The sequence below is a fragment of the Fundulus heteroclitus genome, chromosome 7, assembly GCF_011125445.2.
Source record: "Fundulus heteroclitus isolate FHET01 chromosome 7, MU-UCD_Fhet_4.1, whole genome shotgun sequence".
NCBI classification, from domain to species: Eukaryota; Metazoa; Chordata; class Actinopteri; order Cyprinodontiformes; family Fundulidae; genus Fundulus; species Fundulus heteroclitus.
Genome location: NC_046367.1, coordinates 21,534,397 through 21,551,380, shown reverse-complemented (window position 1 = coordinate 21,551,380; position 16,984 = coordinate 21,534,397). Strand labels below are relative to the sequence as shown.

General features: G+C 39.4%; 1 protein-coding gene across 1 annotated transcript in view; it reads right to left on the bottom strand.

Annotated features, from left to right (window-relative positions):
• Positions 1–1,066, bottom strand: part of LOC105934894 (collagen, type IV, alpha 1) — a 60,478-nt gene extending 59,412 nt beyond the window's left edge. Inside the window, exon 1 of the mRNA XM_021322820.2 lies at positions 554–1,066. Within this exon, the coding sequence (XP_021178495.2) occupies positions 554–640 (87 nt within the window). The 5' untranslated portion in view covers positions 641–1,066. The remainder of the gene's footprint in view (positions 1–553) is intronic.
• Positions 1,067–16,984: the final 15,918 nt, after the last annotated feature.

The following is a 16,984-nucleotide window of genomic DNA, read 5'->3' as shown; positions in this document are numbered from 1 at the left end:
TAGGGACACATAAGTATGCAAGTTTTATTTTTTCTAGTGTTCTACTGTGCAAAGCGAAAGAGAACATCATTATTAAATTATCTCAACAACGTATGATCAACTGCACACAGTTCTCAGTGTCTTTTATTACTTTGCCAGACCTTTCTACAGAGAGCACACTCAGTCTCACACAGAAACTTCAGCTACTGGAGGCCTATGTGCCCCACCCTCTTCCCTCCTCCTCCCTGGTTCCCTCCAACAGAGGTGGAGGAGGCTGAACTGAGCAGACTCCAGCAGAAAGTTTCAGAACAGAAAAACGAAGCATGTCGCTAAAAAAATAACTCTGACACAATTTAAATAAAATGATCATACGTGTCAGTGCACAAATATGTTTCTAGCATAAAAGTCCCCATTATTAATAGTTTGTCCATTAAGTGCATGATGGAACTGTGCTGTGATGGCATCACAAGACTTGACATGAAAGCAGAAAGTCGCGTGTAGAGCTTAACGATGCCGGTTAAGCTTTTTAGCACCGGTTTCCATGTAAATTGAACAAAAACGTCCCCGCACTCACCTCAGCCCATGTCAGGTCTAAGCTGGAGTAGAGAGCCAGCAGCAGCAGCAGCAGCGGCGGCGGCAGCGCGCCGGACGGTAACAGCATCGTGGAAACTGCGGCGCGCACAATCAGCCTCCCCTTTAACCCGCGCCTCAGCCTCTGTCCTCGGTTTAACTCGCGGTTTATCTGCGGAGCGCGGACGGTGCGTTCGGCTGCATCTTTGTCCGAGACGATGTGAACCTCTGATCAATGCAACTTGCTCTTGTTCCTGCTGCACCACACCCCCTACCTTCCTCCAAAACGACCACCCTCTCGCCCGGGCAGACCTTGTTACAAACACTTTGACTTTTCTCTGTACGGAGAGCAACTGCTCGGGACACTTTGGGGCTTTTTTGCGGGATATTTGGGAGCAGCTTTTTTGTCACGTTGGTTATCGGTTCTGTGACTTTTCTGGCTCTGGAACCAAAGCATCTCTCTCCAGTCCGTGACACCTCTATTTCACCAACGACGCGCGTAACTGAGGCGACCATAGGTTTGTGCAGGTTTTCTATTTATTTATGCCACTAGATTGAAGAAAACATTTAGATAATTGCGGTATTGCACGCCATGATAGGTGTTTATGTTTTGCGCGGGGACGCACACGAGATATGATTAGACTTATTTGTTTAAAAAGGTTAACGTTTCTGGCTGCGTAGATTTGTGGATCATACGCCTTTTTAACGCTAATTATGAACACTAATTGCCTCTGCCTGTAACAGATCGCGTAAACATGCTTTAAGTGAGCTTCCAAAAGCGAAGAAGCGGCGTGGGACTTGAGTTTGCGCACCGCACGAGTGGGACCATGCAAAGGCAGGACGGCAGAGGGCTTACACATCTGAGGTAAACACATCACCAACATCCTCCAGAGCTCATACTAAGCACCATATTTATTTATTAGGATTTATAAAAGTGTGTTTTAATCAACAGGCTGCTGCTTCTTTGCCTCTCCCTCGCGATCCTCGCCTCTGGAGTACAGGCTGTAAGTTTTATTTCCCACCTCATCATTATTTTTTCACTGCAATAATCCAGCCTGCTGACAGTTATGACAGAAAATCAATCCCATGCCTCTGGGTTGGGGATTGTCCTGGTTGGAGCTGTTCAGATTCTTCAGCGTGTTGCCAGTGGGATGGGCTGGGTTGGGGAGTTCCTCCAGTAGGAGGGCTCTTCTGTTTCTTGGCATGAGTGGCATACAGAAAACATCAGGGGGGGGAATAAAAGTTGCTGGAAAAGTGAGTTATGTTACAGTTTAGAGCAGAGTTTTGTTTTGTTTTTTTTATTTCAGGCTTTTTAAAAAAAGTCAAAGAAAAGAAATGAGATCTTGTAGTCTGGTTATGTCTGACCCCTTGACCTGGCACCAAGTTGGGGGGCTGGTGGGGTCATGACCTTTCCCTCCTGCATCTTGCTGAGCTTTTTAGCGTATACATTCTTAGTAAATAAACACTTCAATCCACTTTATCTTCTTTGTTCCATTACATTGTTTTAGCAACTTAAAAAAAATGCCAATGTTAATACATATGAATAAACAAAATTAATGTTTTGGAGTGGCCTAGTAAAAGGTTGGTCTTCAATCTGGTTAGGACGCTATAGTATGACCTTAAACAGGCTATTCTTGCTTATATGTGGCTAAAGTAAAACCGTTGTGCAAAGAAGAGTCTGTCAAAATTCCTTCTGTATTCACTGTCACTAATCGCATCATTAATGGCAGTTGTGTCTGCCAAAGGTGGCACAAGTTAGCCTAAGGGGAGCAGTATTTTTTCACATAGGACTTGGTTAGTTGAATAGCTTTATTGTTTTAATAAATGAAATCATTTTGAAAACAATACAGATCAGTAACCCCTTGGTCAATTGATTCTTAATGGGTTTTTTTGTTCACACGGCAACAATGTCATGCACAGTGGCTGTTTAACTAGAGGAGCTATAGGGTTTTGTGCAGCTATGTTGTCTAATACTTACCTGAACACTTAAGGCTGAGTTATAATCGCGCGTGGGGTTGTCGAACTGGTCTGTGCAGACCATAGATGGGTTGTAAACATTTATACTTGACACAGACTTAGCATTCGCCAAAAACCCGGGGAGGTGCGGGGGCAGTACTGAACGTAACCAGTGGAAATGCAGTAAAATAAGAAGAAACGGTTGACGTCACACTTCCAAAATGGCTGCATGCAGCATTGTATACAATCAAGATGAATAGTTGGTGCAGTTAAACAAAAATCAATGGAGGGCTAGAAGATAGCATGTTCACCTGCTGCATACAGAAAGACGTAAAGACATGAAGATGGGGAATACATCCTGTCTGTGAAGCTCAAAGGGATCTTTTTTTAAATAAAAGTTTTTTTTTAAAAAAGCACCTTTCTTTGCTAAATAAAGCTGATTGCGTTACATAAAGTGGGCTGTTGTTTTAGACTTGATTTGTGCTGCAAGTGATGGAAACAGGAACTGAAATCCTTGTTTGTACCCATAAACTTGGTCAATACACTAGTCCTGAAAGTTTACCAGTATTTTGTGTATGGTGTTATAATTTAGAAAAAGCAACAACAACATACCTTTTAAACTTGTGCCACTTGACACTTCTAGGCCATTTGATGTCAGTACACGCAAACTTGTTTTGGCAAGGGCTACTTTGAATCCCCCCATTCTGAATGAGGCTTGCGCGGGAGGTCCGCGCCAAGTTACAAAAACTTGAAGGTGCACAACCTCGTGCTGTAGCAGCTCAGGGGGCCCGCGCTTGGGGGCGGGGATAGCGCGATTGTGTCACTTGGTGTTCGCACCCTTGCATCCTGTTCAATGCGGCGATTATAAACCTAGCATTAGGGATCTCATTGACTATGTACAGAGCACTGGACTTGAACTGGACTTGCACTGTTCAGGTGATCAATAAATATATATAAAAATGTGTGGCTATGTTATGGTTATCAGTGCTGATATGATAGCTACAACATAAATGTTACCTGTTTCACTGCAATACACACTAAATATGACATTTTAAAAAGCATTTTTTTAGAGACACCAACATGCATTAAGGCAAGAAAACTTTGTGATATCAGCTTAATCAGAAATGTGCCCTTTGCAAAACAGGTGGAATGCTGCATTTATATGTCATGATAGCAATTAAATCTCTATCACATTTTGACGGTACATTTTAAAATAAAGGGGGCAGGGATGGATGCAGGAACAGATCCTACACACATCCAATATGGATTGCCGCACAGCACATTTTGCGATTATGATGGAGCGCACACTGGACGGGGTCTGTGTGAAGCCGGCTTTAGGCTGATGGACAACACACGGGCATTGAAAAATGTGGACCGTGTAAGGGAGGTCATATTAACCTTTGCGATTCACAGTGAGATAATGTAGCTGGGTAGCCATTTGCCACTAATGATGCTAAAAGAAGAAGCTGCATCCTGTTAATACCAAAACTATTGAGTCTGGATTTCTTTTTAACATGTCAAACGTTTAAAACCTTCAATTAAATTAACTAATGCAAACCAGATAATTTCGCAAGACATGTCATCAAAAATGCATATAACTGTGATGTTTTTGTTAAATATGGTTTTGACTGCATTCTTAGCAACCAGCATAGCAATATATCTGTCTCATGTCTATCGTCGGCGAAACGAATACAAGAAAAGATTGTTTACCTTCCCTGAACAAAGATTATAAATATATTATGCATACGTTTTGCTAGAGATGTCATCAAACATCATTGTTTTTTTTTGTTTTTTTATATTAATTTTTTTATGAAAGTGGAAATCGGCAAATGTCAGTGACGTATATGGCTACGTCCTTGGCAACCGGCGTAGCAACATAGCTGTTTCACATCTTTCTGAGAACACATTGAAATCGTTGGCAAAACTAAGAAAAAGAAGGATGTCTACCTTCCCTGAAAGGAGATTATAAATATATCATGCATACTTTTCACTACAGATGTCATCAAAATGCACATAACTGCAGATGTCACATGTTGACGCAGACCCCGTGCGTCAACATGTGACTCTAAGGGAACGTGACCAAGAGTCAATATATGACGAGTAGGCTGAGAAAATGTGTTGATTCTGCACGTAATACAGATTCTGCAAGACAGTTTGTGAAAATGTGTTTAGTAAAACAAATATTCCCACCATTCCCAAAAATATGCCTAAAATGTGTTTCTAATAAACCCAATTTTTGTCTCATCTCATAGGATGGGTGTACTCTAGAATCCCGTATTATGAAAATAGAACAGCTTGTAAGATGGAAACAATTAGTAAAATTTAAGTTTTCCAGATTACCTCATTTTATCCACCAATCCGTCGCACAAAGCTAAGAATTCAGAAACAGTTACTTGTGTTCTGTAGCATTTTAGTAACTAGGCTTGTCTATATCAAACTAAAACTGTGACACAGAAGTGCATGCTTTGTTTACTCACTTGCATGCACCATGTGAATGTGTTTTGCTTTTATGTTTATTTTTGCTGCAAGTCAGCTGTCTGGTGCCCCTCCAAGATATTTAATATCATACCTCAAGGCTCTCAGATGAAAACTTATTTTCTTGAGTCTGATGAAAAGGCCCTGTTGTCCCTAGCTCTTATCAAATTGGCCCAGCTCTTTATTAGAAGCGTGTGACGCAGCTCAGCTGCTCTGTGTATTGTGTCGCTTGTCTTTAAGACACCGGGGATACAGCTGGCTAAATTTAGTTTGGCACAACTCGTGCTCTTTGCAGACAAGTTAACTGTCAAATGGGTGATGAGGAAAAAAACCCTTAATAACAGCTTCATTTTCTTGGTGACGTCCAGTCAGTGGCTTATTTCAGAAGATTTTTGCACAGACTCTCGAAGGCCCAAATTAGTTTGAAAAGGGTTAGGAGAAATGACGCGTTTGCTTTAATGATTCCAATCTGCCTCCGAATTTCTCACTTTAAAGCCGTGCCTTTGAAAATATGTTTCTGTTTAATATCAGACCTTAAATCTGCCTCTTGGGACTGGTTCTCATCTTTGAACCAAACCAGTGTACAACTGTTTCCCACCATCCATCTCTGTGTGACGTTTAAATCAGGAATTTCGCCGTTCGCTGAAGCTGCCGTTCTCAAGATATTTTTCTCATGGCTGTTCTAGTTGCGATTCTCATCATTTTAAATATCCTGCGCTTGACTTAACTCACTCAGTTAGCAGGTGAGCACCTAGACCAAAGTTTCAATTATGCTTAAAAAGATTGGCATGGAAACTATTAAGTCTGTCACTCTTCACAGAGAAAGATAAGATTTAATTTATTTAAGCTGTATGACAGAGGTTTTTTTGCTGTTGCAGTTGGTTGCTAACGCAGAAATGCAGCAGAAGTTGTTAAAAAAACATACAGAAGCGATTTTGACGACCGGTTCTCTTTCCTCATCTGCAGATAAATTGTCTGTACAAGAATGTGTTTGATGCGATATCAACATCCACAGGCAGAAATGCCAACTAGGTACATCCACCACAAGACAGAGTTAAGAAGGCGTTTAACCTAAGTAAAGCCAATTACTTGATTAGATGAGCATGTCACCACGGGTGTATCTTTTGCTTATAAGTGCATCTTTTGTTCAAAACCAGACTGGATGAAGGTCAAGTATGCGTTGCTACATGACGCACTATAAATATTTTATTTATACATGCGCACGATATAAACTGACTCCATTTTTTATAGAATTCGGAAACAACAACTTCATAACTAAGGAACACATTGCCTTAATTCTTTTCATCCAACCATGCAACTGCTGAGAGTGAGAAAAAAAGAGGGGAAAACAGAGGAAAAAGTAACAAAAACAGGGCCAATTAACCAATCACTGTGCAGATGAAACACTTAAAAACATTCAAACCTCCTACTTTCATTCTGCAGAAACACATCGCTCGGAAATGCTGAAAACCATAGGGAATGGCGAGGGATTTTGACCAAGTTGAAATCTGAACATCTATGGCCTTCTAACAAAAATGCAGTTTAACCTAGATAATTATTTGCCTACTTGTGCATTTTGATGCCTGGATACAAACCTATACAGCCCGCGTTCTCACTAAGACCAAGAAAGTAGAGCACATCACCCCAGTTCTAAAGTCCTTACACTGGCTCCCTGTATCTCAGAGGATAGACTTTAAAATCCTCCTGTTAGTCTATAAATCCCTGCAGGGCTTTGCACCTATATACATCACAGACTTGTTATCAGTGTATCAACCATCCAGACCACTCAGGTCTTCTGGCTCCAGTCTGCTCTGCATACCTAGAACCAGAACCGTACATGAAGAAGCAGCATTCAGTTCCTATGCTCCACTTATCTGGAACAAACTTCCAGAAAACTGTAAAAGTGCGGAAAGCCTGAGTTCTTTTAAATCAAGATTAAAAACACATTTGTTTAGGATTGCCTTTGACTGTTCTAGTTAAACTGTTCTACTGAAACATCATTAGCTCAACTCTTTTTGGTCCAACTGTTTTTAATGTTCTATTTTGTTTCTACATTTTATTCCTACATGCTTTTTTGGTTTTTCCCATATATTTTAATCATGTAAAGCACTTTGCATTGTCTCTGTACTGAAATGTGCTATATAAATAAATTTGCCTTGCCTATACTCTTTAGGTTGAAATAAAACTCCAAATGAAAATGTTGCTTAACACGATTATTTAGATCAGGAGTTATTTTACTTAAGGTAAGATTCTTCATTAGTCATATTAACAACATCCCTCATGTCATTTTAGCAAAAAAGGGGAAATAAATATTGAAGTCATAGATTTTTTGTAAGACGAAAAACAAAGAGTTATCACCTGTGGTTAACTAATATCAGAATTATGCCTGTATGGATTTATGACATCTTTGGCAACTGTTGCAGCTGGTTAATTGTTTTTCTCCATCAAACAGTGGGGAGGTATGGATTGATCTCTTTAGAAGGTGAATTGGCCGCTAGTTTCATTTCAGCAGTTGCCGGTTATTAACTGCAGGAAGTGTGCAATCATATTTTTTTAGACTACTTTATTATTTATTGTGTGACAGCAGTCATGCAGCAGTCAAAACAAAAGTCCTAATTGAACCATTGATTTCTTCAATTATCATGCAAGAATACGGTTATTTAGTCCCATTCAGGGCAGGTCTACAGACCTAATGGTTCTGATGATGTCCGGACAAAGTACACATCAGATTTGTAACCAAAACGAGTAAATATGCAACATTATTTAACCTATTAACCACTCGTCGTTTTATTTGAGTGGCTGACAGTATGCTAAATAGCCAGTTTCAGAAAGCTTAAGAGGTTTTCTTTGTCAATTAGTCATTCAGTTAAAACGCCTGAAACGTGGAAGTCTTGTCTCCCCCTTCTGTTTGTGTAAGTAACTACACACATTCCTTCCACATAACTGTTTTTAAAGAGTATTTCCTACTTCTAAGCTCAATTAGAAGATAATTGATCTGGAATCCAGATTTTATCAGTTTTTGACATTACTCATCTTTTCCTGTAAGAAAGTGCACTGACCTTTAACCACAATTATGTGAATTACGTGGTTTTAAGGTCTGAAATGAAACAGATGTTTAGTTGGATTTGGACACATTTTAAAAGAGTTGGATTGGGAAATGTGACAAGCTGAATCATTAAATTGCTTTGTTGTAAAGTTGCAGCTTCAATTCCATGTGCTGTTTCATAAGTTTAGATGTATTTAAAAAAAGAAAAAAGAAAAAAAAAGAAAAAAAAAAAATATATATATATATATATATATATATATATATATATATATATATATATATATATATTGGCTATAGTACTGTAAAGCAGTATTTACACCTTAAATGTTTTTCCCATTTTGCCCCTAAATAGAACATGTAAATCTTATATTTAATTTGTTAAGATGAAAAGCCAAACTGAACCTGTGTGAATATGTAACTGTGGTCTCACCTAATCAACTTGTTTGATGTGAAAGACAAAATTGTCCATATAAGGGAGTTTGTGCGTTTTAGTCAAGTGTACTTGAAACTGTTTTTGCTTCAGACTGAGACCTCAAGTGAAAATGCAACATAATACTTAAAGTGATTATGTGATTTTTCCGGACGTTTCCCCAAGTCCCTTTTTGAATAACTGCGGCTTCACAAGACCATTTTACCTGCTCTTCCGCTTCTCAGGGGTAACACATGAGAAAAAATCTCCCAAATCCACTCTGGTCTTATTTCTTTCTACTGAGGCCATAGACTTTTTAGGCGGGTTTGCTTCTTGTGACTCTTATCCATTTTAATAGTATACGGTGAGAGCAGCAGAGCAACAATGAATGGCTAACGAATGAATGGCTAACACCAAAGCTAACCGCTAAGCTAACTGGATACGTTAGAAGAGCGCGTGCGCAGCCAGCAAGCGGAAACTAACAAGGAACATACATGCACATTGGCGTTACGAGCACCTCAGAATGATTGCCTCACTTTGGTCACCCAATCAATTGAATTTCATGTTTTTGCAAATTAAACATATTCTTCACCTGAAAGTACTAAGTCATATGAAATTTTAACAGTTCAATTGAAAATTACCCTAAACTTACTGGAAACAAGTTGATTTAGAAGCTCTTAAAATTCTGTGCCCTATTTAGTAATACTTTTTCCCAAAAAAAAAAAAAAACATTTCCTATTAGTATTTTTGTTGTTAGATCTCAGGGCTCTCACACCATGTAAGCAGTTTACGTCAAATAGAAGGAGAGCACTGATGTGGCCGATACAGTCTGTATTTTCCAACTCCTAAGTATGCAACACTTGTCCGTGAAAACAAAGTTTTTTGTAGCAACAACAACGTAACGTGTGTGTAACTTGTTGTGCGTTTTCCAGTGAATTTTTGAATTTCTTTCTGGGTGGTCAGGTTTGACCAAGGTGAAAATCGACTGGTTCCAAAGGTCCATCTCAAGACACACAGGACGAGGTCAAATTCACATCCAGTTAAAAAGAATCACATGAGGTCTAAATTCAAATCCGGTCAATGCAATTTATTTCAGTGCAATCCAATAATATTGTTAGATTCAGATCAAATTACATCTAGGCCACTTTAACCCAAATTATAAATCGACAGTCGTATTTAGTTAATCATGAAATGCCAATATGTAAATCAGAGAAATGTCAGCTGGTTGCATTGACTGACTTTGCAGCAATCGCTCCTTCTGAGGTGGTTTGGGTTGGTTTTTCACACTTATCTTCTCCTTAATAGACCAATCTGTGCAAGCATATTTCGTTTGATGTATGCTGTCCCCTTTCAACATGTTTTAATTTGCCGGGTTTCCTGCTGTGTATCTACATTAGATGTTGTACTCTGGTGGGAAAACCAAATCTTGAACCAAAACATGATTACATGTATGTATTTAACTGCCACCCCTGATTCACACAGATACAACTTGCAGAAAAATATCGTTTATCAGCATCTGTTGGCAGAGGAAGGAAGGCTCTTGAGGCAGAAATGCTAACAGGATGTTTTATATTGTTGCGTTTGAGACGCTTTGATGTGATTTCATGTGTTTGAGAATAGATTTCAAGATGCGCGTGAGCGTGCACGGAGGCACAGGAGGCGATACTGGCAGAGGATGTGTGACCTGTAGAAATGTAGGCAGAGGAAGAGACATTTTTGGCTGCGGTTTTCTACCTGGAAGCCCCACAGCAACATCTGCTTTAACAATTGACATACTCTTCCGTCTCTAAGTGGATGATTGTGATGAATGTTGGTCCTACATGCATGTTTTTTTTTGCCGTTGTATCCCATTGTATTACATGGTCAAAATAAGTGCACAACGGTATATTTATATATATATATATATATATATATATATATATATATATATATATATATATATATATATATATATATATATAATCAGTGGGAATCCATCTTATAGTGCTCACAGAGCCTTAATAGTAAAGGTTTAAACCTCTGTGTGTGTGTGAATAAGAGATTTGTATGGGATAGCCCTACCAAATGGAAAGCAGACACGTGACCTACATGTTGAATGTTACTGTTTAATCGGAGAGGAAGGTGCACCTCCAGGGCGAGAAGATGTCTGCCTATGATAAGAAAACAGAAACATGGCCAAAGCAGTGGCTGTGACAATTAGGGGAAGGACCCATTGTGCCGTCATGCAGGAAGCCACAGTTTGGGATGAGAACTGTGCGGCTTCCCTGACATTTGTGTGTGTGTTAAATGCATCAATCTGTGTGCTGTACTGCAAAAGTCTGAAGCTGGCGATTTTTTTTTTTCCACTGATGTGTTTGGCCTAACCTTAAAGGCGAACCCTGTGACCTCCCTGCATTCTTGCTTCTTTTTTTTTTTTTTTGTAGGTAGGCACGCGCTTTAGATGTTTATATGCCCGTAGACTTTGTGTTTCTTTTGTTTGCAAGTATTGTTAGAGGTAACCTTTATTGTTTGGTAAAACATGACTTTCTGGTGCTGATTATTTGATTAGTCTCTGCTGCAGTGCTGCATTGTAAATGAGAGGAAAGCGTTGTTGCACTTGGCGGTTAGCCCCACCGGTATACAAATACCTTTCTTGAACAAGAATGCATGCACAACGTTAAACACCAAATGCTATGGCAAAGAGTGAAAAGAACAAGTATATCATGACTTGGTTTAGGAAGGACCCAAATGGAGAGCAGAGGAACGACCAGGTTTTAATAAAAAAAAAGACAGAACAGAAATGTTTGTATGCAGAATAGGCAGGGACACAGGGACCGTGAAGTCAACAGAAGAAAACAGTGAAGAGCTAGGAAACCAGTGCCTATAAACTGTAGGGATCTGTGGTAAATGACATTGACGACAGGTGTGGCAATCAGGGGATATGAGGTGCAGCTGAGAAGGAAGGTTAAGCGGGGAGACCAATTGACTAATTAGCACAGAATGAAATGATTAGGAACACAAAGAAAACATCAAGGGGAGCCGAGATGAACAGAAAAAAAAAATCTAAAACGAAAAAAGAAGACAACGTAAACATGTGAATGTGTGAGCCTTATTTTCCTTGCACGTGCAGATATCGTGGAGTGTTTCTATAAGTGTGCGGGCTTAGTAACGTTCTGCTTTGTAGGGAACGTTCTGCGTGCATGCAGAAATGTGCTAAAAGAAAATAGATTATTCAGAGGGGCTTGCTAAACAGTAAAAGGAAGAGGGGTGTGGTTGCAGCCATGCAGGATCCCACAAAGTGTTCCCCCTGCTGAATTTACTGCACTGAAAACAGAGTTAACTCTGTCCAATGAGAGCTTCTCAACGGTATCACATTTTATATTTCCTTGCAGAACAATTCATAAACTTGAAGTCTTTCACATGTTGTCACATAATGACAAGCTTTAGTGAACAAACAGCATCGTGGAGACCGAGGGAAACAGCAGACAGGTCATGGATAAAGTTGTGGGGAAGTTTAAAGCACAGTTAGGTCATGAAACAATATCCCAAGCGCTTTAACATCTCGTGATCCACTGTTCATTCCATCATCTTCAAACGACACGACTGCAAACCTATCAGGAAACGGCTCTCCACCTAATCTGGCATGCACTGCGAGGAGACCATTAACCAGAGAAGCAGCCAACTCTGGAGGAGCAGCGGAGATCCAGTTAATCACTAATTAATCTACGGCCAATGTTGAAAGAAAACCATAAGAAGTCCAATTTGCAGTTTTATACGAGTCATCTTAACCATAAAGCAAACATTTTTGGCCTGCATGCAAAACACTATTGGTTGTTTGAATATCAGTCTGCCTCATTGTGATGAATGGCTTTGTTTGTTTCAAACTTATTTTAAATCTCCCTAGTTGAGGCCAACAAGATGATATCATCTGAAAAAAGCAACACTAAAACCCGAAGATGCTAAAAACTGGGAACCAACTAGCAGCACCAAAGCACAAACTCAGCTTTGAATGCCAGTTCTTGATTGTATCGCTCTTGCCCTAAGTCAATTGCGGTAAAATCTTAGAAATTTCAATGTTGCAAAGGAATATTAAGATCTCTAGATTTAAGGGATAGTCTTGAACTGTTGTGATCTAGTGTAGGCATATATCTTGGTCACCTGCTTATGACGAGCAGTATTAACCACCTTGGATGTCGTAAGTCCTTTTGATAGTTTTGAAAATGATTATTTTTTTATGTCTATATCTCTGCAAGCTGGAGAGGTTTTGTCCACTTGCATGTCTGATGTCTAACAGTGGCTCGTCCAAAATCAGCTCGTTCTAAATATCTCAAAAACGGTCTCTATGTGCTTCCCTAAAAAGGAAACACAATTTAAAAGTTTAATTAAATATCACTTTACTAAATTAAATAAATCCATTCCATTACAGAATTTAAATATCTTGGATTAGAGCTAAATCCTCAACAATAATACAAAGTAATATCAGTTGTTTTAAATTAATCAGAAATTACATACCGAACCAGGCAGCCCTGCTATACATGCATTCTATGATGTTTTACTTATATATATCAAACTTCCATGGTATGGTCACAGGCCCCTCCTAATAGAAATAAACATACTAGCTCTCTATATAATTGAGCTATAAAAGTTGTGGATAAAAAACGAATCATTCGGTACCATTCTGAAGAAATATAAACTAATGAGCTTTAATAGTTTTAGCAATTTTTGTTTTCTTTAATTAATCCACACATGTGTTGGTCATTCATCACCTGAGCCACTACATAAATTTTGCTGTGAGACGGAACAGCAATAGCACAACCAGAAGCTCCACAAATCAGGACTGTAAAATACCATACTACAGGGCGACCGTCACACAAACAGCCTTGAAACTTGAACTGACTAGTGTCTGATTTTAAGACCATACCTGATGTTAAAATGTTCACTTCCAGTCTTAAGGTTTGGTTAAAGAATAAACAGAATTGTACTAATTTTTAAAGATAATGAATTTTTCAGTAAGTCTTCAAGGCATTGTTTTGCATCATTTTCTGGTGTTTTTAGTGTGTTTAGTGTTAGTTTTTAGTTTGTGCTTAGTTTAGTTACGGGATTTGAGTAAGTATGTAAGAGTTTTGAAGATGTTATATCATATTACTTTCTGAACATTTTATTATATTTACTGTTAAATTGTAATTTCCATTTAATTAAAATTTCTATTTATTTCAATTTTATTTATGTAGCGCCAATTCATCATCACATCATCAATTCAATCCAATCAAAAAAAACATTATTTATATATATATATATATATATATATATATATATATATACACACACTGCACAGTGGCGCAGTGGGTAGCACTGTTGCCTTGCAGCAAGAAGGTCCTGGGTTCAAGTACACCCCTGGGTCTTTCTGCTTGGAGTTTGCATGTTCTCCCTGTGCATGCGTGGGTTCTCTCTGGGTACTCCGGCTTCCTCCCACAGTCCAAAAACATGACTGTTAGGTTAATTGGCTTCTCCAAATTGTCCTTAGGTGTAAGTTTGTGTGTGAATGGTTGTTTGTCTCTCTGTGTTGCCCTGCGACAGACTGGCGACCTGTCCAGGTTGTACCCCGCCTCTCGCCCAGTGAACGCTGGAGATAGGCACCAGCGACCCCATGAGGGATTAAGCGGTTTGGAAAATGGATGGATGGATGTGACCAATCCAATAATTGGTCACAAAGTTTCCTATCTAAGGAAATCCAGCAGAGCCACAGTGGACAGTTATCTGTACTGTTGATGGCTTTGCAGCAATCCCTCATACTGAGCATGCATGTAGCAACAGTGAAGAGAAAAACTCCCCTTTAACAGGAAGAGGCAGGCTGAGTGTGAACTGGTCATCTGCCTCGGTTTGAGAAGACAGAGCAGAGACACAAAATACCACAAAAGGGTGATGGCAGATGATCTCCTTCCAGGATGGTTTCACAGCTAACAGAACGCTAGACAACTGTACCTATGAACAGAAAAAAGAGACAGAGAGAACATAAATTTAAAAGTTGAAATAACTAATAATGCAAAATTGGAGAACAGTAGGAGAACCCAGAAGAGAGTTGATGTCCTCCAGTTGCCTTGGCCTACAGAGTTAGCTTAGGATAACCTAAGCCACTTGAACTATAAGCTTTATCAAAAAGGAAAGTTTTAAGCCTAGTCTTAAAAGTAGACAGGGTGTCTGCCTCATGGATCAAAACTGTGAGATGGAGAGGAGCCTGATAGCTAAAGGATCTGCCTCCCATTCTACTTTTAGAGACTCTAGGAACCACCAGCAGACCTGCAGTCTGAGAGCGAAGTGCTCTGTTAGGAACATACGGGGTAATCAGAGCTCTGATATATGATGGAGCTTGATTATTAAGGGCTTTATACGTTAGAAGGAGAATTTTAAATTCTATTCTTGATTTAACAGGAAGCCAATGAAACTAAAATAGGAGAAATACAATACGTCTTTAATTTTCATCAGAACTGTTGCTGCAGCATTTTGGATCAGCTGAAGGCTTTGAACTGCATTTTGTGGACTTCCTGATAGTAAAGAATTACAATAGTCCAGCCTTGAAGTAACAAATGCATGGACTAGTTTTTCAGCGTCACTCCTAGACAGAATATTTCTAAATTTAGCAATATTCCAGAGGTGCAAAAAGGAAACCCTGGAAACCTGTTTAATATGGGATTTAAATGACATGTCTTGGTCGAAAACAACACCAAGATTTTTAACTTTATTACCAGAGGCCAAGTTAATGCCATCCAGATTAAGTGATTAAATAAAAAGTGTATTTTCTAAGGACTCTGGTCCAAAGATGACAACTTCTGTCTTGTCAGAATTTAGTTTTGATGTCATCAAGACATGACTGCAGTCGAAGTAAATAATTGAATTCATCAGGATTTATGGATAAATATAGCTGAGTGTCATCAGCATAACAGTGGAAATTAATCCTATGCTGTCTGATAATTTACCGATTGGAAGCATATATATATAGTAAAGAGAATGGGTCCAAGGACTGAACCCTGTGGTACTCCACAAGGAACCCTAGAGTTTGAAAAAGATTTATTATTAACATGAAGAAACTGGAATCTGTCAGATAAATAAGACTACCAACGTGTTTCTAAGGGCAGGTATTGGGAAGTAGCCATAACTATTCACACTGCAATGCAGGCATCTGATTGAAGTGATGATCTATACATATTGTAAAAAAAGTTAAAATCTTTATCAGTGTTAAAGAAATAATACATGTCATGATCCTCAGGTGTTAGGTTTTTGGGTTTCTCTGTTTTCTTCATTTTCTTTTCTTTTTCTTAAAGACGTTGCCTTACTGTTTTATTAGTTTGTGTTTGGTTTATAATTGTACTCGTGTTCTGTTCCTTGTATTAATTTTTGTTAGAGCTCTGTAAGACTTCTCCTTAATAGTATCTCTGTTCAGCTCCATTCATGTTAATCAGTCCACCCTTGTTAGTCTCCCTGTGCTCCTTCTGCTGAGTGGTGGCTTAGTGGTCAGAGCAGCGCGCTTGCGCTCTGAGAAAGGTTGCAAGTACCTGGTTCAATCCCCACAGCTGGCACTCTGGGTCCCTGAGCAAGACCCTTAACCCCAGATTGCTATAGTTATATATTGAAACTTAATGTTTGGGTTTGTCCATCTTTATTTATTAAGTGAGCACTCCAGTAATCTGTTAGAAGCCCTGGTTCCAGGAGTCATTATTTGACTTGGAATGAAGTTTAGACGTAAAGTTAGTGGAAAATCCCTCCATACTACCTGGACTGTATATCCGCTCCCCTTATTTCCTGCCACAGTGATTAATGAAGGGACACAGGAGTCCCATCAGGCTGTGTTGAAAGAATTCCAGAGTCTCCGTCCTCCCTGTCCTCCCAAGTCTTTCAGTGAAGCACTGTCCCTTGCTTCCTTTTATAGCCTCATTCCTCCGCTGGTTTTTATCTGTGCCGTATTGTGTCCCCTTGCGCTCTCCATTTATCCCTGAAGGGGAGACTTGGCAGACAAGTCTGTCCTCCCTCTGGCTCACCCAGCTTGTCCTCTTCACATTTCAGCGGCCTCCTTATCCTTCCTCTTCCTCGTGCCCTCCTCAAACACGTGCGTATCTGGCTGTCTGTCTGTCTGTCCTCAGTAGAGGTGAGGCTCTTCGGTGACCTCAGATGGAAGGTTTGCTTAAGCAGTGTTTATAGAAAGAGAATACACTCTGTTCTCACAAAACAGCTGGTTTGACTCACCCAACTTCAACAGGTGCTTACACATCGATTTCATTTCAGTAATTTGTTTGAGATTGACTCATGGCGATACTGCACTAAAACGTAGGCTTTGTCTAGTCATATGAGATATGAGAACCTTAATCAAGACAGAATTAGAATGTCCTGTCAAGACAGGGCCATCACTGATCTCATTGTGCTTTTCGCAACGTTCGCTCCGCTGGAAGAGGGACAAAAACCATTACTTTCCATTCCAGCTGTGGTCTAATTGATGGGAATTAATTATTTCTTGTCATGGGAGGAATGTTAACAAAATGAAATCCACACTTTGTGATAACATGACCATGTCTAATTGC